The 26,479-nt window shown below is 43.9% G+C and overlaps 1 protein-coding gene across 1 annotated transcript in view; it reads right to left on the bottom strand.

Annotated features, from left to right (window-relative positions):
• Positions 1-11,184, bottom strand: part of CDYL (chromodomain Y like) — a 151,668-nt gene extending 140,484 nt beyond the window's left edge. The window contains exon 1 of the mRNA XM_061195685.1: positions 10,944-11,184. Coding sequence (XP_061051668.1) covers positions 10,944-10,967 — 24 coding nt within the window. The 5' untranslated portion in view covers positions 10,968-11,184. The remainder of the gene's footprint in view (positions 1-10,943) is intronic.
• Positions 11,185-26,479: the final 15,295 nt, after the last annotated feature.

The following is a 26,479-nucleotide window of genomic DNA, read 5'->3' as shown; positions in this document are numbered from 1 at the left end:
GTGGCAGAGGAGCGCAAGGAGGTGGAAAAGACAGCAACAGAATCTCACTTCCCCAACCCAGAGTCAGAGAAGAACAAAAATGCAAGACAGAGAGAGAAAACAAACAAAACTTTTCGATCATTAACCCTACAACCATCTTCGGGGCCGGGAGCCTATGATACACACGTCTCCTCAGAGGCGGACGAGCCCCTGCACACGGCTCTCAAGACCCTTTCTCCTTAGGCAGCAGGTGCTTTAGTTTGAATCTCTGGAGTTCCTGCCCCCGGGGATTCAGAGGTGCCCGAGGCCGGCCAGGTCACAGAGCTGGGCCAGCAAGCAAGACCGTGGGGAGGTGTGGCCCCGGCATCTTCCGCGACCCGGGATGCTACTAAGGTGAGAAGCCTAACTGAAAACCAAAGGAGCTTCCGACAAGGGGTGATGCCTCGCTATTCTCGCAGCAAAAGGGAAGGCAGCCTTCACTTCCGCTGGGCCTCCACGCGGCTTCAGAGAGCACCCAGGGCTCTAGCCGACCTCATGCGGCCCGGCAATGGTGCCTGGCATGGGACAGCTCCTCCAGGAGGGTGGGGGACACAGCCAGATCCCTCCTCCCCGAGAGTGGTCCTCACAGGTGGGCGTGGGAGCGGCGCCCCGTAGGATGGCAGGAGCACAGAGAAACACGGTCACACTGCAGAAAAGTGGAAGATGGCGCAAACACAGGAGGAATGGGAATTTCCACCTCGGTTTTGTTCCCAGTCCCGTCCCCCCGGCTGGGGAATGAGATGCGAGTCAGGGGGCAGCAAGAGGTCTCAGCCGCCTGCGGGGCCACACGAGCATCCTGACTCTCCAGGGTCCCTCCTCCAGCACTCAGGGGGCACGCCTCCCCGAGGGGAGCTCCACTCTAGAGAAGGCTTCTTAAAAAGTCAACTGAACTCCAAGACACGACCCTCTACTGCAGCAGAAATGAGCCAAGCAAAGGGCCCGAGGGCTGAGCTTTCCTTTCGGTGGGATCGGCCCGCGAGACCTGGATTTGGGAACAGCCCTTCGCGCACCCCACCCAGCCACGGGTGGTTCCGGCCTTTCTCTCTCCCAGGTCATCCTCCGGACAGAGCTGGGGAGGCACTGCCGTGAAGCTGCCCACTCACCACCACAGTCTCGCCCCTGTTGATCTTGACCCGGTTCCTGGGTCAGCGGAACCTCCCGCCACGGTGAACGCACGCGCACACCCACACACACGCGCGCGCACACAGTGACAAGATCTCATTTCCACCACCTTTCGCTCTTTCTACGAAATCATCGCAGCCTCATCATTTGTAATCGGCGCCAACCTGGACCTACTTAGGAGGGACTGTTTCCCCTGGGAATACACTTTTCAATCTGTGCCTCTCAATTTAAACCAAACGTTCTCAGAAAGCTCACTTATGAGCTGAAGCTAGTGTTGCCGAATGGTGGCACGTAAAATAATTCTGGAGACTTTTTCTGGAAGAGGCGATACACGTCCTGTTCTAGGTAGCACCCCTGCCACTACACACACGCCTCTCCTTCCTTAAAAATGCTCACAAAATAGCCCTTTACCTGGTGCTCTGAGTTCAAAAGCACACCTGCACGAGGGAGGGAAGTCAGAGGACAAAGCCAGGGGCCCCTTACGCTGGCCGAGAGCTGGAGAGCCGGCTGGGCGCCACCGCAGGTGTCGGAGGTGTCAGGCAGCCCGGGGAGTTCCCTCTGAAGCGTACAGATGAAAGGCAAGGTGAGCCAACGGGGCAGCGGGATGCTCCTTCCCAGAGCTTTGAGCAGAGCAACAAGCCAGCAGAGACGCCAGGTCCAGAGACCAAATGGGATGAAGGAAGCCTTGGCTCAAAGGACACCTGGCGGAGGATGGAAATCAGGTTGGCGGGACCAAGCTGGACGAGGGGACAGGAGATCCGGGAGAGAGAGAGGAATGAAGGCTGGAGATGCCCGGAAAACAGGACGTTTTCTAGGGGGCTCTGGCCCAGCCTGTGGGTTGGGAGGAGCATGAAGCAGACAGGCCCCTCCACATGCTCCCACGCCTGACCAAGGACCAGCACCATCGCTCTGCTAAGCAGAGAAGCAGGCGGCAGACCTGAGATAGAAACAGCTCCTGCGCCTTCTCTTCAACACCCAGCAGTGAGACGACTTCAGATAGAAAATAAATCTCTTTAAACTTCAATGGTAAAAACAATGAGTGAAACAAGGTTTTTCAAAAATTTTCATCAATAATGCAATTCAAATATTCTCATTTACATTTCAGCAAATCACCTAATCCTTCCTTTACCCAGCGTCATCATGGAAGATGACAGGGCAAGTCCCTGCTCTTAACCCGGCGGGGGTAGGGGGACATACCCAGCAGGGGATGAAGAATTGTACGAAGACACCAACTTCCTGAAGCATCAACCTGACCCAAAGATTCACGGAGAAGTGTTAACTGGTAATCACTCTTAAAACACTTCGTGTCAAACCAAAGATCATTCTCTGCAGTACGCGGTTAGCTCCACAGAGGTTTTAGGGTGCCAGGAGGATTCAGAAACAGGCCAGGCTGTAACCCCCCACTCCCCCCTCCATCCCCCTACGAGGACACTTGCTCTCTCTCCTCTGGAAACTCCGGAACACCATAAAATTAAACTGAGCTTTGCCACTTATATCCCAAAACTTTTTACAAATCATTTTTGATAGCTCTTTTCAACATACCGTTTTCCACTTTGTAAACATGCCCTCCACAAGCTTGAGGGGACTCAGGAGCCCCTACTATCCGTGACCTGGAGGTGCCGTCCCCAGCTTCCCAGTTCCGCTCATCGCACGAGCAAACTTACTAATGTCAGCTCACCTCCCTGCGGCGGCTCCCTTTCCCTTACCAGATATCTGCTTCTAACAAGCTAAGGAAGCCGTATACTCCAAGCACGTCATGCCGAAAATACAGGCAAACGGTCTCCAAGAGAGACCCAGAGTGTTCAGTGCGTATGGGGTGTGACAACTTTTTACAGCCAAGAGGACTTTTTCTGTCTTGGTTCTCACATATTCTGAACAGCTGAAGCTTCCAGATCAGTTACATGCTAAGATAAGACATGCTTCTGCCTGCAACTCTGGGATGCACTGAAATCCTAAACAGTAACCTACTGATGAAAAATGTTAACATTTTAACCAGAGACATTCATGACCTGCAACCAACACTGGGGGGCTTCATCCAACAAACACTGGAAACTACCAACCTCTTGAGGAGGTCACACGGCAGAGACCGTTATAAATGGAGAGAGACAAAGAGTAAAGACATTTCCTAAGTATACTGAGCTGACTTCTCCAACTACAGAACACTATTGTCAGACATCCCCCCACCCCACTTTTCACCAGCGGGTAAACATAAAAAATGCTGCGGCCAACAGTTCAAATACTCTTTCCAGGAACACAGTTTTCCTCCAAATAATTTGTATCAAGTTTAGAAATAACTTTCCTCCAAAACACCATATGGCTTTTCAAACAAGATACCTAAATGCACAATTCTCACATATATGGTATAATTTCAAATAATGCAACTCCAGTCACTATAATATTTGTATTTCAGCTAAAAGTCAGCAATTATTATTGACTGCTCACCACATTCACATCCTCAGATTAGGCACTACAATCAACCAAAAAATAGGTAGCCAACCTTTCCAGGAGAAAATATATGTCATATTATTTAATACCTAGAAAAACTAATAAATAAGCAAGTACAAATTATTATAATGCAAAAACAAAGAGGAAATTAGTCACATGGAGTTTGAAGGGGAGGATTCCTGCTAACAGTGAACTCTGATGAGGTCCTGAATGAGGACCGACACTGAGGCTGGCAAGCTGGGGAAACCACCATGTACTGAAAAAATGGCAACACAAAGGTACAGAGGAGGGATGGGGTGTGTAGGTGTGGACCAAGTTAGGCCAACAACTATGGCTTCACTAGCCCAGACCAACTGAACAGGCCAACCTCAGGCAAAGGAAAGTTAGACAAGATATGCCTATATATCAGGGCGGGCAGAACGAAGATGTTGAACGTTTTGCTTCAGAAGCATTTGTTGTAACTATTATATCCATTTTCATAAACAGTTCCCTTGAAATCTAGTTTACACTTTATTTGCGTTCTCAGTATCTTTAGGTAAATCTCAAGCATCGGCTCAAGCCCTTGATCCCTAGTCACGATACCACAAATTCCAACTCAATACGTGTCTTCAGATTCTGGCAAAAAAAGCAAACAAGGTTCCAAAGGGCACTGTCACTGCAAAATAACAGATCTTCAATAAAATGTAATTCTTAGCACTTCATTGGGCTTGCAGGAAGCAAGGAAAACATCCAAATGCCCCAGTAACTCCTCCAATCCAACCATAATGAATGAATCAATCATAAAAACAGACAAACATCAAAGATGAAGAAAGCAAGCCACAGACTAACAGGTTGGGGGCAGGGGTACCCAGAATATTTAGAAGTAAAAAAATATAATTGTTGAAATTAAAAACTCAATGGATGAGTTAAAGAATGGATTGGACACAGCTCATTAGTGAACTAGAAGTGAGATCCAAGGAAATACCCAGAATGCAAACAAAACAGAAACAAGGAAATGGCAACAAGAGGGTGAGGATGAGGAGATCTAATAAGTGCCTCCTTGGAATTGCAGAGGGAGAGTTTAGAAGTACAGCGGGATCCGATGGTAAGATGGCCAACAGTCTTTTACAACTGGCAAGGCACAAATCCACAAGTGAAGCACAACATATACCAAGATTATTAATAAAAAGAAAGTCACACAGAGATACACTGTAACAGAACTAGAGAACACCAAAGTCAAAGAGGGGATCCCAAAGCCACCAGAGACAGAAGACAGACCTCCACACTGACAGCCTCCTCAAGAATAATGGGGAAGCCAGAGGACAACGGAATGATAGCTTCAAAATGCTGAACAAAAACAACCAAGTAACTAGTTTTATTTGGAATCAAGTCTATTTTTCAAAAATGAGGGCAAAAGAAAGGCATTTCCAGGTAATCAAAAAACTAGAGACTTTTCCACCAACAACCCCTCCCTAAAGAAATGTCTAAAGGACATACTTAAGGGGAAAAAAAAAAAAGAATCCAGAAGGAAGTTCTGAGATAGAAGACTGACGATCAAAGAAACTGGTAAAGACACAGGCAAAGCTAAAGAAATACTGTCTGTATGCAACAATAATGCTCTACTTTGCGAGGGTTTTTGCACGGATGCTGATTAACACTGGAAAATAATAGCATGTACATTCAGGGGTGGATCAGAGTTAAAGTATCTCAAGTCCTTGCACTGTCAGAAGTGGAGCTAGAATATTAACTTGAGGCTTTACGTATGCAGAATTTCAAGAAGAGCCACTTAAACACCACAACTAGCATGCATCTTCCAAGCCCGATCAGCGAGGTTTGAACACAGTTTCACCACAGGCTCTGGCTGAAGCAGAGCTGAGTTTGGCAAAAACAATGTCAAAGGCATCAATGAAGGGTAGTGAAACCCAAGGCTTAGCTCAAAGGTCTCAAGAACAAGTTTAATACTTTTGGGGTCACAGATTCCCCCTGAGAAACAGAGGAAAGCTGCTGATCCTCTCCCCCCCCAAAAAAACACTCTTATTACTTGAACAAATTTTCACACAAAGCAAAAGACCTTTCCCAGACTCCCCAGAGAACACGGGCCTCCCAGGCCTTGACCAGCTTAAAAAGCTGGAGAGAATTAAGTTGGTGTGGGAAACAGTACAGCTGGAAGTTCTCCCCATCCTCGCATTAAAACCACATATGTGGATGAGGGACTAAGTGTTGGGCGTCACGTCTGGGGGAGGGGAAACTGGAGGTAAGTCATTCATTTAATTCACTCTTTCATTAAAATGTATTGAATAATTCAACAATTATGCAACTACTGAAAAATGTGAACTGTGGAAATTAATGACCAGAAAAAAGATCCTAGTTTTAAAAACTGTATGCACCAATCTTACAATCTGGTGGACAAGTGCGCCATACGATGAAGATAGCAAACAGACATTCCAGAAACAGCCCTTATACCTAACTACCGAGTGTTTTTAATGCTCCCTTCCTGGAATGACTCAGTTAAACACCGGCAACGGTCAACGGGCCCGCAATTGTCTGGTCCACCTGGAGCTCGACTTCTTCAAAGGCACATCCCGACCCCTCAGTGTTGTCGCAAACAGACCAGTGCAATCCAGAGGCTCCTAACTCCACCCACATTCCAGAAAGAAGCTTTCTGAAGCGGAGATTCCTGTCTCCATCCAAACACTGAAAACTACAAGCTCATGGTCTGGGCCCCAGAATCTGCATGTATTCTATCTTATCAGAAACCGCAATGATGCTATGTACCTACAGATACACACAATATACAAATGATGACTCCTTATTCACAGAAACTCGACTTAGACCGGCTCTGTGCAGCTCAAATACACAGAACTGAATGAAGTACTTCCAATACACCATGAAAATACGTTCAATGGTTAAAATCATCACAGAGCATGAGGAAAAGATTAAATGATTCTTAGGTATCACAGCAAGAAGAGAAAAACTTATTCGAGTACACAGGACCTGGAAGCAAATTCAAAGGAAAAGCACAGGTGATGTCTCCACACTCCTGCTCAGGCAGGAGTATTCTCCGCAATTCACATTTAAGAGAGTGTGTTAATGTTCAAAACACCCCCCCCCACACACACGTGACTCTACTACCACACAATCAATCCCAGCAGTCAAATAACGCTTTCTGCTTTCTTATTTTGGGGGATCTCAATCTCAACAGCCAGCTAACCACACACGGCAGATGCTGGTCCGTCTTGACCAACAGTCACGGGGTCTCCTCATCTTTGTGACTTGCATCTGGACCACACGTGCGGATCTGACTTACAACTAAAATTCCTGCGGTGCGCGGGAGAGGTGCAATCTCATCCCAAATTAAGGAGAAAGATCCGAAAGACTTAACTTTCCCCCAAATCCTGATTATCCTTCCAAACCAATCAACTTGAAGACACGTTTTATAAGCCAGGTATAATTTCATTCTTAAAAGCTTACTTCCATTTTTGATTGCCTGAAACATGCATGTGTTGGATAAATTTCTCAGAAGGCCAAGACAAGATCACTGGGATCTTCCTGAACTTTAAATTAAGCTACTACAGTAGTTCTCAGAGGGGAAAAAACCCACACCCGCTGAGAGAAAGGAATGATTAAGATAAACAAGAACGCTGCTTTCATTGTATTAGATTCCTTTCTCAAAGCACATGAACTCACTCTTCTGGTGGTTATTTGGCCACTAGATAGGTTAAGATCCTTTTGATCTTTTCTCTCCTTTGGTGATATAATCAATATAATCAAAGGAAAAAAGGTTTGGTTTCAAGGTTTGAGCACGGCGTGGTTTTTTCTTTCCCTTTAAGAATGGAAAATAAAGATGTTTCGTAGGGTAAACGTAACCACTTAATACCTGGCTATAGCGTTTTATCAACTCTAAACTGCTTTGACATGCTAATGTCATTCAGGATTCACAATTCTTTGAAGCAGTGATTATCATTCCCATTTTACAGATGAGGGAGTTCAGGAGAGAGTTACTTAAGACATACAGCTCTTCCCTTCCCAACACAGAAGGGAAGCGTGGAATCCACAACGTCTGGCTCTAAGTCTAGAGCTAGGATTGGAGCTAGAAGGCCTTTAACTACTCCACATCCCACCCTCCATACGCCCAACCCCAGCAGAAAACTCAGCTCCAGAACAGCTGATCATCTAAAGCAGAGGCTAGCAAACTAAGACCTGGAGGACAAATCCAGCCCACTGCCTGTTTTTGTAGAATCCATGGATTTTTTTTTTTTTTAAAGAGGAAGACTATTTCATCACATGTAAAAATGACACGGAATTTGAATTTCGCCGTCCACAAACAGTTCTACTGGAGCATGGCGCTCGCTCCTGTAGGGCATGGCCGATGGCTGCTTCTGGGCAACAAAAGCAAAGCTCAGCAGTGGTAACAGACTGCCTGGCCTGCAAGGTCTCAACTATTAATAACTATCTGGTCCTTTACGTAAAGTTCGTGGACCCCTGAGGTAAAGGATGCTTGTCTTTTTGTGAAGACTAGAAAGTTCAGAGCATGGGTAAATTTAAAAAACCTGTCTTCCCTGATCCCAGCTGCTGGCGATGCAGGGGGTAAATCAATTCTGTCCTTCAACGAAGAGTAGTATTTGCAATTTTGGGAGGCTAATGCTCCATCCCATCTTCTCTAGGCTCTGCTCCCTTATTTTTTTATTCACAAGGCACAGTTACAATAAGCACTTAAACATTTACTAAGGACCTATCACCACATACCAGGAACCATGCTAAGTGTTGGAGATCTCATTTGTTTTTAGGTGAGAAAACAAAGGCTTCGCAATCAGGTAACTCGCCCAAGTTCACGGGGCTACGGCAGCCCCGTGCTCTTACCACGCCCGCCCCGTGCTCTTACCACGCCCAGTTACTTCAAAAAGCAAGATGTTGAACTTCCTCCTCTGCCAGAATATCCCTCTGGAATTGTGGAGTCGGAGGCCAAACATGAAACTTCTCCTTCGATTTAGGCAGAACTGGTCAAAACCAGGCAACTCATGCCCCAGGACCCGGCTACTAACATACCTTAGTGCTCCCGAACCACCCCCCCCAACCCCCAGACAAGCTGCCAGTCAGACGCAGCGCTTACTTACGACTACTATCATTTCTGCCTCACAAATAATACTGCCTTGATTACAACAGTACAATTCTATACCTTTAGAAGCAAATCCAGGCCTCCAGGAGGCATGTTAGATCAGGCAGAACACAATAACACAATAACCACCACTTTCTGAGTGTTCTCTCTGGGAACCACAGGTATGCTTTCCATGTTTTTTTCATTTAAACGTCACAGCTCTATGAGGTAAGCTTTGATCCCAATTTTACAGATGGGGACACTGAGCTTTCAAGGTTAATTTGCTCAAGGTGACAGGGTTGGATTTCAATAACTAGGTTTTCTGACTCCAAATCCAGGCTCTCAATCGCTATGCAGAACTTTCAAATATCAACTTTCAATCCTCATATAGTCACAGTGTTGCCTACAAGTAAAGGAGAAGTGAGAAAATTCACCTTGAAATATACTGACCACGCTATTTACCGTCACCTCAACTCTACGCTTATAACACTTTTTTCCAAAACTAAAACTCAGAATCAAGAGTTCAATTGTGCAGGTGTACTTAGTTCTTCCAACAGATGCTCTTTGAGGGCATGCACCATCCCCGTCCCTCATCCCTCCCTAGCTCCCGACGGAACCTCCATAGGGTAGGCATTCAATAACACAATGAATGAACACAAACTTTGTACAAAAGGTGACTTATAAATGGATGCTGCCGGCAGAAGGGAAAACCTGAAGATATACAGTAAGCAAAGAACTAAATTTAGTTCATAATGCACTGGTGGTAAAAGTGTTGTCTTCAGAATAATTTTTTACACATGAGATACAACCTATGTATAAGGTGCTACCCTCACCCACACACTAATGGAACAAGTTGACTGATTACGTATTTACAATCACAAAAATGAATGAAGAGTGAATACTCAAGCCTCAACTCTCAAAGAATAGTCTAATGTAGAAACCAAAATCCCTCATGCTCTCACACTATGTACTGTCCCAACTGCGTGCCTTAGCCTCTACTTCTGGGCCTTTCCCAAACACAACACTTTACTTTTTAGAAGGGAAGCTTCTTGAGAACAGGGAGGTTTTTTTTCCCTTTAGTACCCAAATGACCCAAGATAGTATCTTGAATACAGTAGGGCACAGCTAACGTGTGAAATAGTTGAACAGAATGGAACATTTTCAGTGCCAGCTAAGGTACACTGACCACGTACAATGTAAGGGGAGGCCAACAACCTTACCATTGATTCTCCAGAAGGCAGCCTCCTCGTGAGAACTTTTACGAACACTTGCTTTTAAAGCAACAAAAACTTGCTTTAAAAAAAAGCAACAAAAAGTTGCTAGAAGGCTATCACTGTTGGCAACAGAGCTCCATTCTGTGCCAACGGCGATAACATACCCACAAGAAAAGACCCCTCAGAAGGCTCACCTGGTTCTTATTAAGGGTTCACAGGGGCCAAGGGGCTCTACTCTTTACAGACGCTTCCTTAAGTCCCTAAACACCCAGGTCCCTAAACGCATCCAAGAGGTAAATCGAGAGTAATGCAGAAGTTTTAGTCTCTTACGAAGACCTATTTACAAATACGTATACGCAACAGAAGAACCATTTGTCCAAAAGAACAGGGGGCCTTCCAAGCTTCTGTACTCCCAGGAAGTCGACTTCGCAACACGTCAAGAAGTTACATCGAGGCGCACAAAATGTGCCTCAAGACCCAAACTGATAACCGCACCACTTGAAGTCGAAGCTGGCGGACCGATCGCCCACAACTCAGAGTTCCGAGGGTGCCCTTTCTCACTCGCACCGCTGCGGCGCAAATGAATGACGGTGTATCAGCGTTAAATTTAAATTTCCTGGCTCCGGCCACAATGCTAACCTAATTAAAGCATGTGGTCAACGCTTAGCCTTCTCGGTGCGATGTTGTGCATCGCTCAGGCCAGCAGCAGAGTCGGGAGACAGTTGCACCCTTCCTCTCGCCCCCCCCAAAACCGGAGGCAAACCCTCCCCAGAGCGCTCCGCCGAACGGCCAGGAAAGCGCCCCCGTGCCGCCCACGGACCCCGCCCGGCGGCGCCGCGGGCTCCGCACCCACCGCCTCGCCGCGGGCACTTTGGCTCCGTCTGAGCAAGTCGCTCGCCTCAGCGCTCCTGCCCCGCGGCCGGGACCCCCGGCCCCGCAACTCGGGCGCCGCCGCCGGGCCCGGGCGCACGCGCTTCCGTCCAGCAAACTGCGGCCGGGGGGGAGGGGGCGGCGGGCCGGCCGTCGGGCGGGGGCCGGGCGGGGCGGCGGGCCGGGGGGAGGGGAGGTACCTCGTACAGCTCCTCGGAGGCCATGGTGGGCGGCGGAGCGGGGGGCGCGGGGCAGGGCCGGCGAGGCGCCGCGCAGCCGGCGGCCGACACTTTGTTTCAGTTGGGTCCCTGCGTGGCCTGCGCTTCCTGCTCCGCTCGGCTCCGGCGCCGGGCGGGCGCGGACCGGCGCTCACTCCTGCCGGTGCGGGCCGCCGGCCGGGTTGTGCGCAGGAGCAGCTGCGCAACGCGCCCTCCGCGCCGCGCTCACTCCCCGGCGGGCCGGCTCGGGCTCGGGCTCATCGCGCCGCCGCGGGGCCGGGCCGGGCTAGGGCGGGCGCGGCGGCGGTGCACGGCGGCGCGCTGGCTCCGCGGCTCCCCCCCTCCGGTGTAGTGCAAAAAGCTTCCTACTTGCGACCGAAAAACCTGCCCCGGCTACTGAGCATGCCCAGTGCGGCCGCCCGGCCCGGCCGAGCCGCGCTCCCGCGCTCCGGGTTTTCGGGCCGCCCGCGCGGGGGGGCGGGGCGGCCGGCGGGCGGGGCAGCAGAGGGGAGCGGTGGGCCGCGCTCCGGGCGCCGCGGGCGGCCGCGGGGAGCCGGCCGGCAGGAAGGGGAGGAGCCTGGGGTGGGGGCGGGGCCGCGGGAGGCGGGGGCGGGGCGGTGGGCGGGGCCCGGCTCGCCCCAGTGCCCTCCGGAGGTCGGGCCGGGCCGCGCCGCCGCCCGCGCGCCCGCCTCGACGTGGGGGCCGGGCCCGGGGCGGGAGGGCGGAGGACGGGGGCGCGCAGAGGGGCAGGCACCGGCGGGCCCGACGTTGGGCAGGGGGCTGCGGGGGGCGCGCCGGCCCGCGTCCGCAGCCCGCCGCCCCGACGGCAGCGATGCGCAGCCTCCCTGCGGAGCGCGCGGAGCCTCCGCCCCCGCGCGCCCGCCGCGTCGCCTGTCCGGGCCCGGCCAGCCCGCGGAGGGCCGGCGGCGTGGCCAGGTGGAGCCCCCGCCGCACCACGTGCCCGCCTCCCCCGCGGCCGCCGCCAAGACCCGGAGCCGGAGCGCGCGCCCGCGTGGGGCCCGGCGCGCTCGGCACGCGTGCTCGGCGGCAGGCCGGGGGTGGGGGCCGGGGCGGGAGCCCGGCGCAGTCGAGGGCGGCGCGAGGGCGCGGCCGCCTCCGCTCGGCCCGCAGCTTCCCCCGCGCTGGGCCTCCCTGTTCCTCTCGGAGCGTCCGCCTCCTCCGAAGAGCAGCTGGGAGGAGGGGCCGGAATCCGGGCTCCAGGGAGGTGTGGGTTCCAGTGCAACGAAGCTGTCAGTGGTGGTTCTCTTTGGGGGGGAACGGCGTGGACAAGCAGGCGACCGGCCCTCCCGGGGCCACAGCGATGGTCAGGCCCTTCCTCCGCTTGGCAGGGGAGAGGGGCAAAGTAGGGCCGGCCCGCATGGCTAGCTCGCGGGGCACACCTGCCGGGACACTGGACGTTTACCCATCCGTGCGGAATGAGGAAGGGGCTGCCTGGCCCGACCGCCCAAAACAGCCGACAACTCCGAACCTTCCTGCGCACAGAGCGGACCTTCTCTGCGGGGCACTGCAGAGACCCCGTCTCACGTTGTCCCCCACCCTTAGGCCTGGAAGCCCCCGCCAAACCCTCATGTCTCCCAGGGCCTCCTCCCCTGCCACCCCGTTCCTGGTGCTCCCTCTGGCTCCAATTCGTAACCGAGCCCCTAGAAACCAGGCTCCTCCCACCAGCTTTCTTCCGAAAACCCAATTCGATGGTGCCCCGTACGCACAGTTTAGTAACCACAAGGCTTTTCACCCACCCCGCTGAGCTTCCTGCCCTCTCCAGGCCCACGAACAAGCGCAACGCTTGCCCTTAAGTCACTTCAAGTCGAATCACCATTGTCTTCACGCCGGCGCTTCTGCCTGCGATTCCCTCTGCCTGGAATGCCCCCTTTCTACCCTAAACTCCTGCTCCGACGTCACCTCCAAAGCAAAGCCTTCTGACTTCCAGGGCAAAATTAGTCACTCCCTCCCCAGCCACTGAGGCGCGCTCCATTGCGGAGCTTTCCTCGGTATACTCAGTTCTATACACTCTTCCTTCCCATTTCTACACGATGACCTTCCCCAGATCTCGTCTTCCAATTCGACTCTCCAGCCCCCCACACCATTCTCTACCTACAAAATAAGTTTTTATTCAGTGAATTGGAATTCCAGTGTCCACAGCAAAGCCCCTGACACCTGATACACCTCCGATTCCCATTACCAGATGCTTCGACAAGAGAATCACAAATTAAAGTCCTCACCTCCTGAACCCGTCCAGGCGCCTTCTCTGATGGCCCTGCCAGTTCTCTCTGCCCCCTCCAAACATTAGCGCTTCTTAACACATTATTTGCTGCATCTGCTTCTCGTCTCTCTGGCACACAAATTCATCAGCCTAAGTTGTAAGCTCCTTGAAGGCAAGGACTAGAACTTTGTATACCCTGCAAGTCTCAAAGCAATGACCGCTCAGTACTGCAAGTGCTCGCAGGCTTGCAAGAGGTGGTTCAAAGTCACACAAGCACAATACAACATGAGTAAGAAAAAAGGGATCCTCAGTATAAAACGAACAGACACATCTCACCTAGAAACCTATATACAATCCTAGACCGATGTAAATATAAAGTCCCCACTGTTACCAAGGGGAGGGGAGGAAGACAGGAGGATGTAAAGACAACCACAACTCTACTCAGATACTGGCTATATATACAATCCTAACCGAAGGAGACTTCCCTCATTGTGGAAAAAAAGGGAGGGGGGATTACAGCATAAAAAAAGGTAACTCCAAAAAGTCAACGTACACGGACCTTTAATCCTGATGACCTGGGTTATCCATGCTGCTGTGATTAGCTGTCAGCATCAGGAGGAACCGCGGGGTAGAAGTCAGCTGTGTAACAAAGCAGGAGCAAGCCATTCTCCTAAGCACTGGTCTACCTTTCTCCTCCAGTGATTAGTCAGTTTCCATCTTAATTAAGAACAAGGCAGAGGAGACCTGTACTAAAGTACTCGACCAGTGACTGAGAACTTGAGGTCAGCTGTCCACTGTGCTCCTCTCATCCCCCCTCCACCTAAAATACCCACTGGTTTAGTTAATGCTGTTTTGTTTATGTATATATTTCACCTGGTTAGTTCGATTTGTCTTACTTTTAAGCAAATTCCACTCTCTTCCCTCACTTTTTAAATATAAACAACGTTTTATCAGTGCTCATAACAGAAGCAAATTATGTCCAAGATTGTTTAATAGCTTTGAATTTATACCACTTTTTATGAAATAGTGAAGTTTTGCAGTAGTTACCATGACCACGTGTGTGGGTGCTGTGAAAGTACTTTGAGAATAAAAGTGCAATCACATCCCCTAAACACATCAAGGAAGATATCTTTCAGCGCAATAGTTTGTACCAGTAAAATATACAACTCTTAAAAATTATAGACATGGTTGAGAAGCAAGGTGATGGACACATGCGATTAAAATACACATATACTCGTTCTAAGCTTCAGTTCTTACCTGATCTGAGTTAGTGGTGGAGACCAACATACACCAGTTCACTCCTTTTCCAAATTTATTTGAACGATTGGTATTCGACAATCGGTACCACTCAAGATAAGACTCTTCAGATCAGGAGTTAGAGCCATTCCACATCTCGGCAGAACAATGACTAATATCTTAAATTAAAGGTTCTTTCCTTTCCCCACCCAACAGCCCAACCAATCACTTCTTCAATTTTCCCAAGAATCTGCATTTCATCTACATTTGAATCCCAAGGCTCCTGAAAGGAGATGGGGGATGGGACTGGAAAGACAAAAGAAACGGAAAATCTAGCAACTCCTGCTCTCAGAGTCAAAGGCATTTTAAGGTTGGGTGACTGTGGAAAAGGGCTGATAACAATCCCCTTCAGCAGTTCTGCGCCCCAAAGCATAATCTATCTTGGCTACCTCCACCAAAACCTAAAATTTAACTGCAGTTTTTATCAAGAAGTGACCCGTTTGTTTCTTTGTGCACACTGAGGCCAAAGAAAAGTTAAATACCATTCTTGTTATAGAGCGGTCACTTCATAAATCTTGGGGAAATTGCTATCTCAATCACTTACTCAAAAGAAAGTAAGAAAACTTCAGGCGTGACAAAGCGAAAGAGAGAAGCACAGAAAGCCAGTCATAAGATGAATTCAGGTGCTAGGCCCTTCTCCAAATTTGGAGCCAAACAGCTCTTCCTTCCCTGAAAGCTTGAATTGGATATCAATGGCCCCTTCTTTTCAAGACGACCAACAACCTCTGATTCCCCATTTCAGCTGCTGCTTCCTTCCCTGGCCAAATCATCAATTTCCCCATTTCAACCGGCAGCCTCTCCCTGCCTGCATCCATCTTGGTCCCAGGTATTATTCTCTCTTTTGTGTGGAAGCAAGTACCTAATCCAGCTGCCGCACTGCTGTTTCCTGGCCAAACACTATGACTATTTAATCTCTTTGCCCTAATGATAGCAGTTCTGAGACTTCTTCACATTTGATTTCACCAATTTCCTCTTACGCTGAGGTTCCACCACTGGCAAAACCTCATCAATTTACATTTAAGGGTTATTTTCTTTCTCAACTAGATTTAGTGTTTAACTGCAATTCCTTTTTCTCTTTAGGTAACAGTGATTCTACCCAAAGAATCCTTGTATTATGTCTCTGTTGTACCTTCCTTTGACGGAAACAATCAAGACTAATGAAATTTTTCATTTGTAACTTTATACATTGTTCCACCTTCTGGAAGGAGAAAAATAACCAAAATTCATAAAGAGTAAATAGCCTTGAGACACTGCCATGACAGTCGGCTGACTTTATACCAGGGCAGTAACTAATTCATTTTGGATTCCTGAAAAAAACATCAAATGTAAATGTCCCTTGAATTATTGTGATGGGTCATTATGTTTGTCACTCAAGTGAGACCATCCCAGTAACCTCATTACCTTCTGGACTTTTCTGGAGAGAAAGAGATTATCAGTCAGAGAGCAAGTGGGCAGAAGATGAGAGCAGACATTCTGGCTGGTAGCACCAGGTGTACAGGAAGCAATGGAACCCAGAATATGCCCAGGACCACAGCAGGTGGAGGTGGAAACCTAAAGCAAAGAGTAAGTGAATCTGAAAATAAAGCTTGAACCACACCAGCGTATGGAAACAGGTACTGGGGCTTGATTGTTTTCAATCACTAGTATTGCTCAGTGCAGAGGTTCTCAAATTGTCCCCAGACCAGTAGCAACAGCTTTACCTTGAAACTTATTAGAAGTACAAATTCTCTACCACCACCCACCTACGAGCACCCAACAATCTGTTTAACAAGTTCGCCAGGTGATTCTGATGCACACTGAAGTTTGAGAAGCACTGGTTTAGAACAGTTTTATTTGTTTCTTTGTGGTGGTGGTTTATTTTTTTAATTGAGCTACAGATTTCAAACCAGTAGTGGATCTTTACATTATTTTAGTAGCTCTTGATTAGCATTTTTTAAGTGAGACGGGGTGGAATGGATAGAATGGAATGAACTTGGAAAAAAATCAGAGTGCGTCCATCACTCCACTAGGGTGGAACTACTGTTTCCATTAAATACACACATATTTTTAAATATATAGATATATATATATGTATATATATACACACACATGCATATATATACACACACACATACATACACATGTATATTATTATACACTAGGTCGTAATGTAAAAGACACTTCTTACATTTTGATCAAGACCAAAAAATTTGAAAACCACTGTTTGGGAGATGGGTAACAAGCCCCTGCAAATTTGGATTGCTAATTATATATGAATGGTATTGCCAAAGTGCTCTGAAACCATTTTCTTAAATGGCTTAATGATCCCTTTTTTTGTAGTACAAATTATTTCTCCATAAATGCTACAAAGGTGTTCAGGCCAGGCTCCTTTCTGAATTATCACATATTCTAGATTAATATATTTTGAACTAAAGAGGATTTATAGTACATATTTTAGACCTTTTCTTTCCGAAGAATGTAAAAGCTTTTCCAAAGAATATCTGTAACTGACTGTACAAAGGGAATGCAGTTTAATTCGGTAAACAGCAACGTTAAAAAAATGAATAAACAAATAAAAAGCACTTGCCCTGTGCCAGGAACTGTTATAAGCACTTTACAAATATTAGCCTCTTTAATTCAACAGCACCTAATAAAAATTATAGCTAACATTTACAAAGAACCCTCAGTAATCACATCTATCCATAAATCACCTTTTGGAATAGGCACAATGATTGTCCCCATTCCTAGTAAGTGGGGACGCTAAAATTTACACTCAGGTCCAGGTAACTCTAGGGTCTGAGCTCTGAACCATTGTTATAGTCCTTCATTCATTCATTCATTCAATAAATATTTATTGACCACTTATTGTGTGCCAGGCTCCTTGCTAATTAATGTATATACAATCATCCCTGGTCTCAGGCAGCTAATAATCTATTGCAATAGATAGGCATTAAATTATCAGGAAAAAAGTCACAGTTATAAATCAAGGAAAATTGCAGGCAGCTGTGAGCACATGTGTCCTGGCCATGAGACTGGTCTGCTACTTCCCCAAAGACAGTGTCCATCACCCCATGGACACTCTAGACGTGCTTGGGCACCAGCAGAGCAGGATCATTGAAAAATTATTTTCAAATAATTCGATATCCAAAAAAAAGCACATCGAAATAGCCATCATGGGAGAAAGCAACATTTTGACTTCCCTGCAATTGCTTTATAGTTTAGCATTTAAAAAATGAAATATTAGACATTCTAAATGACATCAAGAATAATAAAACAAAAGCCTGTGTACCCACTCCCCACCTTAAGAATATTTCCATATGCTAGCCAATACTTGAAGACACTGGAATAATTTATGGAAGGTGGGGAGTATACCATATTCTGTTAGTATTTAGGGCTTGTTTAGTTGTTGCTTTTTATAATGAATTTGGATTTACAGAAAAATCGCAAAGATAGTATAGAGATGCCCATATATCCTTCAGCATTTCCCCTAGTATTAATGCCTCACATTAGTATGGTACACTTGTCACAGTTAATGAGCCAACACTGATACATTATTATTAACTAGTCTTTATTTCGATCTCCTTAGTTTTTACCTAATGTCCATTTTCTGTTCCAGAAAATCTCATTCAGGACACTGCGTTACATTTAGTGATTATATTCCCTTAGGCTCCTCTCGGCTGTGACAATTTCTCAGATTTTCCTTGTTTTTGATGATCTTGGCAGTTTTGAAGAGTATTGGTGGGATATTTTGTAGAATGTCCCTCAAATGGGCTTTGTCTGTTGTTTTTCTCACCATTAGTTTGGAGAGGAAGACCACAGAAGTAAAGTGCCGTTCTCATCACATCAAAGGTACAGACTATCAACACGGCTTATCACTGCTGATGTTGACCTTGATGGCCTGGCTAAAGTAGTGCTTGGCAGGCTTCTCCACTAAAGTTACTACCCCCAGACCGCCCTTTCTATTCCAGACTGTTTGGGAAGTTACATCGGGCAAAACACACTTAAGGAGTGAGGACCTGTACTCCTTCCTGCTCCTTGAGGGCAGAGTATCTACAAAAACTATTTGAAATTCTGCACAGATTTGTCTCTTCTCCCACACTTATTAATTATTCAATCATTTCTATTAATATGAACTCACAGGTATTTATCTTGTATTTTGGATTATAATCCATACTTCTTTACTTATTGTGTTACTCTGATTGTTCCAGCTTTGGCCACTGGGAGCTCTTTTTGGCTCCTGTACCTGATCATTGCGGGAGGGCGGGTGGGGTGGGTGTGTATGTGAGCACTTCTTTACTTTCTGACATTATTAGATGCTCCAGGCTCATCTTGTATATGTTCTGCCCCAGTTCTAGAACCAGCCAGTTCTCCAAGTAGCCCTGGCTCCTCTTATTGAAAAATCATATTAGAAAGCAAGGTCTGGGTACTAGTTGTGCTTATTCTTATTGGGACTTCTCTGGTTTTTGATTAGGTCGTAACTAAGCTAGTGAGCTAAAATCTAAAGGATGAACTAGGTAAGAGGATGATGGAGACGGTCCCAGGCTGAGGGAGGAATGTGTGCAAAGCCCTAGATGTGGAAGGAGCACGTCTCTGAGAACCTGAAAAGAGCTAGTGGGGCTGGAATGCAGAGAACAGGAAGAGGGACATAAAATGGAATTAGGAGACAGGCAAGTCTGGTGGGTCATGAAAATGTCCTGGGTGTCTTGAGCAATGATCTGATCTGTATTTTCAAAAAGCTTGACTCTATGAAGAACAGATGGTTGGGGCAAAGTAGTTAGGGAATTATTACACTATTGCCTTAACTTCAATGCTTATTTTTTAGATATCAAATTATTTCCAAATAAATTTTTGGTGAATACTTTGCTGATGTCAAGCATACTCAGCATGCCCATGAGGTGATGGACAATGCCTTTAGGACCTCCAATGCAACACTGAATAGAAGCGGTGATAGTGGACATCTTTTCTTGATTTTAATTACAAAAGGAAACTTTCACTATTAAGAATGCTATTTGCTAAAGAAATTTTATAGGCATCTTTAATCTTTGATCAGATTAGGGAAATTCCTTTCTAATACTAATTTTCTAAACTTTTTAAATTAAATTGTGAATGGATATTGAATTTTGTCATCTATTGAAATGATCATATGATTTCATTCCTTCATTTTGTAAATATGTTGGCTTACATTCATTATTTTAATTTTAAATCAATTTTCTCTTTCTGGAATAAACCAAAATTTTGGTTTGGTTGCATTGTGCTCTTTATAAATTGCTAAATTTGTTATGCAAATAATGTGTTTAGGATTTTGAATCTATGTTCATGAGAAAGATTGGCCTGAAATTGTCTTTTCATATGTTCTTGTCAGGTTTTGATATCCAGGTTATACATATCTCATAAGAGGAGCTGGCATACACTTCCTCCTTTCCAATTTTTAGTTTGTGTATAAATGCCATTATTTCTTCCTTTATTATCTGTATGCATTTGCTTGTAAAGTCATCCGGTCCTGGAGCATTCTTGTTGAAAGGCTTTAAGTTATAGATTCAAATTTATTAATGAAGGAATATTCAGGTTTTCTATTTCTTCCTATGTCAATTTATCCATTTTATTGAAATTTTCAAATTTAATGGAATAAAGTTGTTCAGAAAATTTTAATATTGGTAGGGTCTGTAGTAGTGTCCCATTTTTCATTTTTCAAATTTTGTGTGACTTCTCTTCTTTTATCAGCCTTGCCAGGGCTATATTAATTTATTAGTCTTTTGAAAATACCAACTTTGGACTTTGTTGATTCTCTGTTTTGGAAATGTCTACTCTATTTCATTATGCTCTTACCATTATTATCTCCTTTTCACTTTGGGTTTTATTTGTTGTTATTTTTCTAATTTCTTTAAATGTCTTTGTTGATCGACTTTTAGTCTTTCCAAATGTATGTATTTAAACCTATAAATTCCTCTGCATCCCAAAAGTCTTGGTATTTTACATTTTCATTATCATCTAGTTCAAAATAAATTTCCATTTCCATTGTGGTTTCTTCTTTGACATATGAATTATTAGAAGTATGTTTTTAATCTCAAAATATAGAATTTTTCTACTTTTTTGTTGTTTTTATTTGATTTCTGGTTTAATGGCATTGTAGTCAAAGAACATGATCTGTAGAATTTCAATCCTTTGAAATTTGTTGAGACTTATGTCCCAAATATGCTCAAATTTTATTAATATTCTATATGGTACTTCAAAAGATTGTGTATTTTGCAGATTGTGTATGTGCAGTGTTATTTATATATATAATTTATATTATATGATTTATTATATGAATCATATAGGAATATATAAATTATATTTTATCTTAATTATAAACAATAAATTTGGATATATTAATATGTTGTAATAAAGTTTATATATAAATATATATATATTCAAGTTTAGTATTTATGTTATTCAAATCATCTCTCAGGATAGGTGTGTTAAAATTTCCCAATATGATTGTGAATTTGTTTATGTCTTTTTAGTCCAGTTAGTTTTTGCTTTACATGTTTTGAAGCTATTTATTAGGTACATACAAGTTTAAACTGTTATATCTACCAGCTAAATGAAGCATTTTGTCATTATAAAGATACTAATCATGCTTTTGACTTTACGTCTACTTTGGCTGATATTAAGATACCTATAACCGACTTTTAAAAAATTTATGTTTGTATGATAGATAAATCTTTCTCCATCTTTGTATTTTTAAACTTTCTGGATCCTTATGTTTTAGATATGTGTCTTATAAGTAGCAATTTTGTCTTTAAATTCAGTATGACAATCTTTGTCTTTTAATTCAGGTATTTAATCCATTTACATTTAAGGTAATTAATAATATGTGTAGTTTTGATTCTACCATATTATTTAGTTTCTCTATTTATCCTGCCTATTCTGTTTTTTTTTTCATTGATTTGTTTCAGATTGAGAACTTTAAAAATAATTATTCTATCTTTTTTCTCCTTCTTACCTTGCAAGTCATATGTTATTTTACAAATTATATAGTGGTAACCCTAGAAATTATAACATACATCTTTCTCTTAAATAAGTGTAATATTAATAACTTTATTTTTTTCCTGGACAACACAATAACCTAAGAAAACTTTACACATTTATTCCATGACCTGCTGAGCCATGTCCCAATACTATTTATTCCATGTTAATCCTTATTGTTGTTTTGTATCTTAATTCTCTATTTTACATGTCAAAAGTCATTATAATTATTGATTTACATAGCCAACATTTATTTAGATTCACCCAACATATTTAACCTTTTTTATTGCCCTTCATTTTTTACTGTATTTCTAATCTTCTGTCTGGAATCATTTTCCTTCTGCTTGAAGAACAATTAATATTTTATTTATTGAAGATTGCTGCTGATGAATTCTCTCATTTTTGTTTGTCTGAAAATGTCTATTTTACCTTTTTATGGAAGGCTATGTCACGTAGTATAGAATTCCAGGTTGGCAGTTTTCTTTTCTTTTTTTTTAATTAAATCATCAAGCTTTCCCCACAGCATTATTAAGATATAATTGACAGGGACTTCCCTGGTGGTCCAGTGGTTAAGACTCCGTGCTCCCAATGCAGGGGGTCCGGGTCCGATCCCTGCAGGGAACTGGATCCCACATGCTGCAGCTAAAGATCCCACATGCGGCAACTAAAAGATCCTGCATGCCGCAACTAAAGATCCCGGACGTGGCGATGAAGATCCCGCGTGCCACAACTAAGACCTGGTGCAGCCAAATAAATCAATAAAATAAACAAATATTTTTTTTAAAAGATATAATTGACACATAATATTGTATAGATTTAAGGTGTACAACGTGGTGATTTGATACATATATATTGCAAAGTGATTACCACTATAAGGTTAGTTGACACCTCCATCACCTCTCATAAATACAATTTTTTTGTGTTTAGAACATTTAAGATCTACTCTTAGCAACTTTAAGGTATATATTACAGTATTGTTAACTATAGTCACCATGCTGTATATTAAAGCCCCAGAAATTATTCCTCTTATAGCTGGAAGCTTAAATCATTAAGATTAATTGGTTCTGGTGAGGTCCCAGTTTAGTTTGAAAAGGAAAGAGTACAAACACTGGCCATTAATCGATATATGAGGTTCATAAATCATATGTGTTAGGCATGTATAAGCCTAATGTCTGTAATTCATGTGTATTCAGTATTAAGAATATACAAAATATAAACTGGTCTAACTATTGTTATATAGTTGAGCTCTTTAGGAGACCTAATTTATCCGAAGCATTAGGATGTATAATTAGTATATCAATTGTCTCAAATGGTTCCCTTCCTGTCAGGTTTCTTCTTGGTCCCTTTATGCTAATTTTCCCATAGCTCAGGTTCGGATTTTTCACGCTGAATAGATCAGCTTCACATATGCCTTCCTCTATGCTGGAAATGGGTGGGCTGCCCCCTACTTTCCTGAGTCTTCCTCTTCTTTCCCTGTTCATTGCCAGCTCCATGAATATTTCCCTAAATGAAGGAAGCTTTTTTCTGACCAATCTGTAAAGAACCAACGCCATCCGCATTTAGCACTAAACCCATCAACACTGCACAGCATAAACATTTATTCTTGGGTAGGTTTACTACTTGGATCATCATCTTTTCTTTTTAAATTGCCATGCTGTTTTTTGTCTTTGTCCTTGTGTATGTTTGATGCATCTCTACTCTCTACTTTAGAGAAAGAGAGAGAGAGCTCCAAAAGAAACTAGCCAACAACACTGTGAACCCATGAGCTCCCGCTATATAGGGTTCAGAGATGATGGTGAGGTTAAAATACCATCAACTCTACCAGCACATTCTCTCTGTTTTTTAAAATTTCAGCTTTATTGAGTTATAACTGACAAAATTGTAAGATATTTAAAGTGTATATCACATGATTCAATATACTGATACATACACATTATGAAAGGATTTCTCTTCAACTAGTTAACACATCCATCACATCACATACTTTTCTACTTCTCCTCTTCCTCCTCCTCCCCCTCCCTTTCTCCTTCTCCTTCCCCTCCTCCTCTCCCCCTCCCCCTCCCCTTCTTCTTCTTCTTCCCTTCCTCCTCCTTCCCTTTCTTCTTCTTCTTTTTCTTCTTCTTCTACTTCCTCTTCTTCTTCCTCCTCTCTCCTTCTTCTCCTTCTTCTTTGTGAGACCATTTAATTTCTACTCACTTAGCAAATTTCAATTACACAATACAGAGTTAGCAACTATAGTCACCATGTTTTACATTAGATCCTCAGACCTTATTCATCTTATGTGGAAAGTTTGTTCTACCAGTGCTTTCTTACAATAACCTTTCATGGAGCACTTAGCAGGGTGTGTTCTTTCTTGAGTATGGAGGATATAAGGTATCCAGCTGAGGTCAGTTCCTGTAGATAAAAGATTGTTTCAACCCCAGGTTGACTGACTAACTGCAGCAGAAGAAGCAACAGATTTGCTTTTGGGAACAGAGGTAAAATGAAACTAATCTATTCAAGGAACATTATTGTCAAAGTCTTAGAATTTCTAAAAGAAAAAGAACAATGCATTCTTTTAGTTTAAGCACTAGGATATACAAAGTTACTAAAAATAAAAAGCTGAGAACAATTTTAATGTCTAATATGTAAGCATGACTAAATAAATTGTGGTACCTTTACATAATAAAATATTATGTGCCCCTTAAAAATAAGATTTTTTAAAAAGATTGGGAAATGCATATGTCTTAACATTAAGCAAAAGAACCTGAACACAATGCATAAACTATATCTGCAAGGATGCAAATATCGAAAATTTTAAAAACTGGAAATATTAATTTTTGTTAGGGAGGAGAACAGGGTGATGGAGGGACAGAGGTCAGAGAAGACTCTTCACTCAGCTTTAAATTATGTGAATGTATCACTTACTTCTTAAAAATTAAAATGAGTAAAATGAAGAACCAGAAAATATAAAGCCTATGCAATATAATTTCAACTATGCAAAGATGGAATAGAAAAATATCTAGTAGGAACTATACTAAAATATCAATATGATTCTCTCTGGAATTACAGGGTTTTATGTCTGTATTTTCTAGAGATTTTGGTTAAAAATGTTATTTTTAATGAAAATAAATTTTATTTGAAAATAAATGGAAAATATGAAAAATTTTAAATGTAGGAAACCTATTTTAAAAATCTTTTAAAGAACTATAGCTTGGGACTTCCCTGGTGGCCCAGCGGGTAAGACTCTGCACTCCCAATGCAGGGGACCTGGATTCGACTCCTGGTTGGGGAATTAAGATCCCACATGCCGCGGGGCAACTAAGCCCGCGCTCTGCAACTACTGAGCCCGAGTAGCCCGTGCGCTGCAATTAAGACCCAACGCAGCCAAAAAAAGAAAGTTTTCCTCATTTTCTTGCAGAGTTGTGCTTGGGAATCATTGGTTTAGATGAGGATCATTTCAACTCTAAAATTGTATGATTCTAAATATAGAAATAGGCAACAAACTTAAATAGTCTGAACTTATAGTCTATACATTTATTCATGTCAATCAATTATGGATACAGTGGTGGTCCAAATCAGTCATTTATGCTCACATAGAGCTCACAAAGATGGTGACTCTCTTCAGTTATCAAATAAGCATCGTAGTTTCATTTTTCAGTACACACTGATGCCACTTATTGGCCTGCATGCTCTATACGTCACTGAAAAGCATGATAAGCTATGAGGCAGACAAAAGTAACTGCATTTTATCAAAGAATTTGAAAGTGAATTCACACAGTTGATTGGCCTGGAAATCAGGTATTCTTAATTTCAAAATCCATGATCTTTTCATTTCCTTTATCAGAGTAATTTGCTTCCTTTTAATATTACATTGTTTGTAGATGATTTACATGATAACTCATTCCAAACCTCTGAGGGACATAAAAGATGTTTGAAATCAATCCTTGCCCTCCAGGAATTTAAAATCCGGCCAAGGAGGCAAGATACAAACACACACACACACACACACACACTCACACACACACACACAGGAATTTTCCTTACAACAAAGGCAACATACAATTGAGCTGAATGAGTAATGCGAATAATAAACACAGCAGTTGAACTTTAGAGGAAGGTAAAAACCACAGAACCAAATCAGAAGCTTGAGTTGGGCATTTCAAGGGCAAGAGGTGGGAGAAAATATTATTTCAAGCAAGGAAAGACTATGAACAAAAGCTTAGAAGGAAAATAAAATGTCTGTTCCAGGGAGCAAGAAGAGTGCTGGGCTGCCCTGGCTGATAAAATTGGACAAATAGGTTGGGGTCGAATTGTGGAAGCTTAGACTGTTAGGCTAATGACCCGAAGACAGTGTGGTCAGCTAAAGGACAGGCAAGTGCTGCCCTCTGGAAGGTTCATCAGTGGTGATTCCGGGAAGGAGGGCGTGCACAGGAGTTAGAGGCAGGGAGAGAGAAGACAGCGGTTTTCTGGAGACTCTAATGAGTGTGTGAACTAGAGGAAGGAAGAAAGGAAAATTAGGAAGAAGCAACATTACAGGACCTGGTGATGGATTCAGTATGAAGGGTAATGAGGAGGGAGGACCAAACAGGTACCCAAAGTTTTAAGCTTCCATATTTAGTAGGAGAATTATGGTACCATTGGCAAAAATAGGGACAGAGCAAAAGTTTGTTTGGGAGAAAATAAAGAAAATTTAACTTTAGGTATAAGTTTTGGGAGGCAGCTTAACATGACAGGCGTGAGTTCACATTTTATTTTTGTAATGTTGAAACAAGCCCTGCTGAAATCAGGGCAAGTTTCAGCGCCCCCTCATTCCTAGTTTCCTATTATGTAAAATGAAGGTGGTAAAACCCACCTATAGGATGGTTCAGAGGGTTAAAAATGAGACTTGTTTTCAAAGCACCTGTTGCAGCATGCAGTGTATATAATCAATAAAATGACTTATTTGTTCTTGCTAAGCCGTATCATAGTGCTAATCAATAAAGTTGACAGTAATTATTAATGGCTGACATGATGAATTTCATGTGTCAGTGGA

The sequence above is a fragment of the Eubalaena glacialis genome, chromosome 7 (genome assembly GCF_028564815.1).
Source record: "Eubalaena glacialis isolate mEubGla1 chromosome 7, mEubGla1.1.hap2.+ XY, whole genome shotgun sequence".
Classification (NCBI taxonomy): domain Eukaryota; kingdom Metazoa; phylum Chordata; class Mammalia; order Artiodactyla; family Balaenidae; genus Eubalaena; species Eubalaena glacialis.
This window is presented reverse-complemented; position numbering and strand designations above follow the sequence as displayed.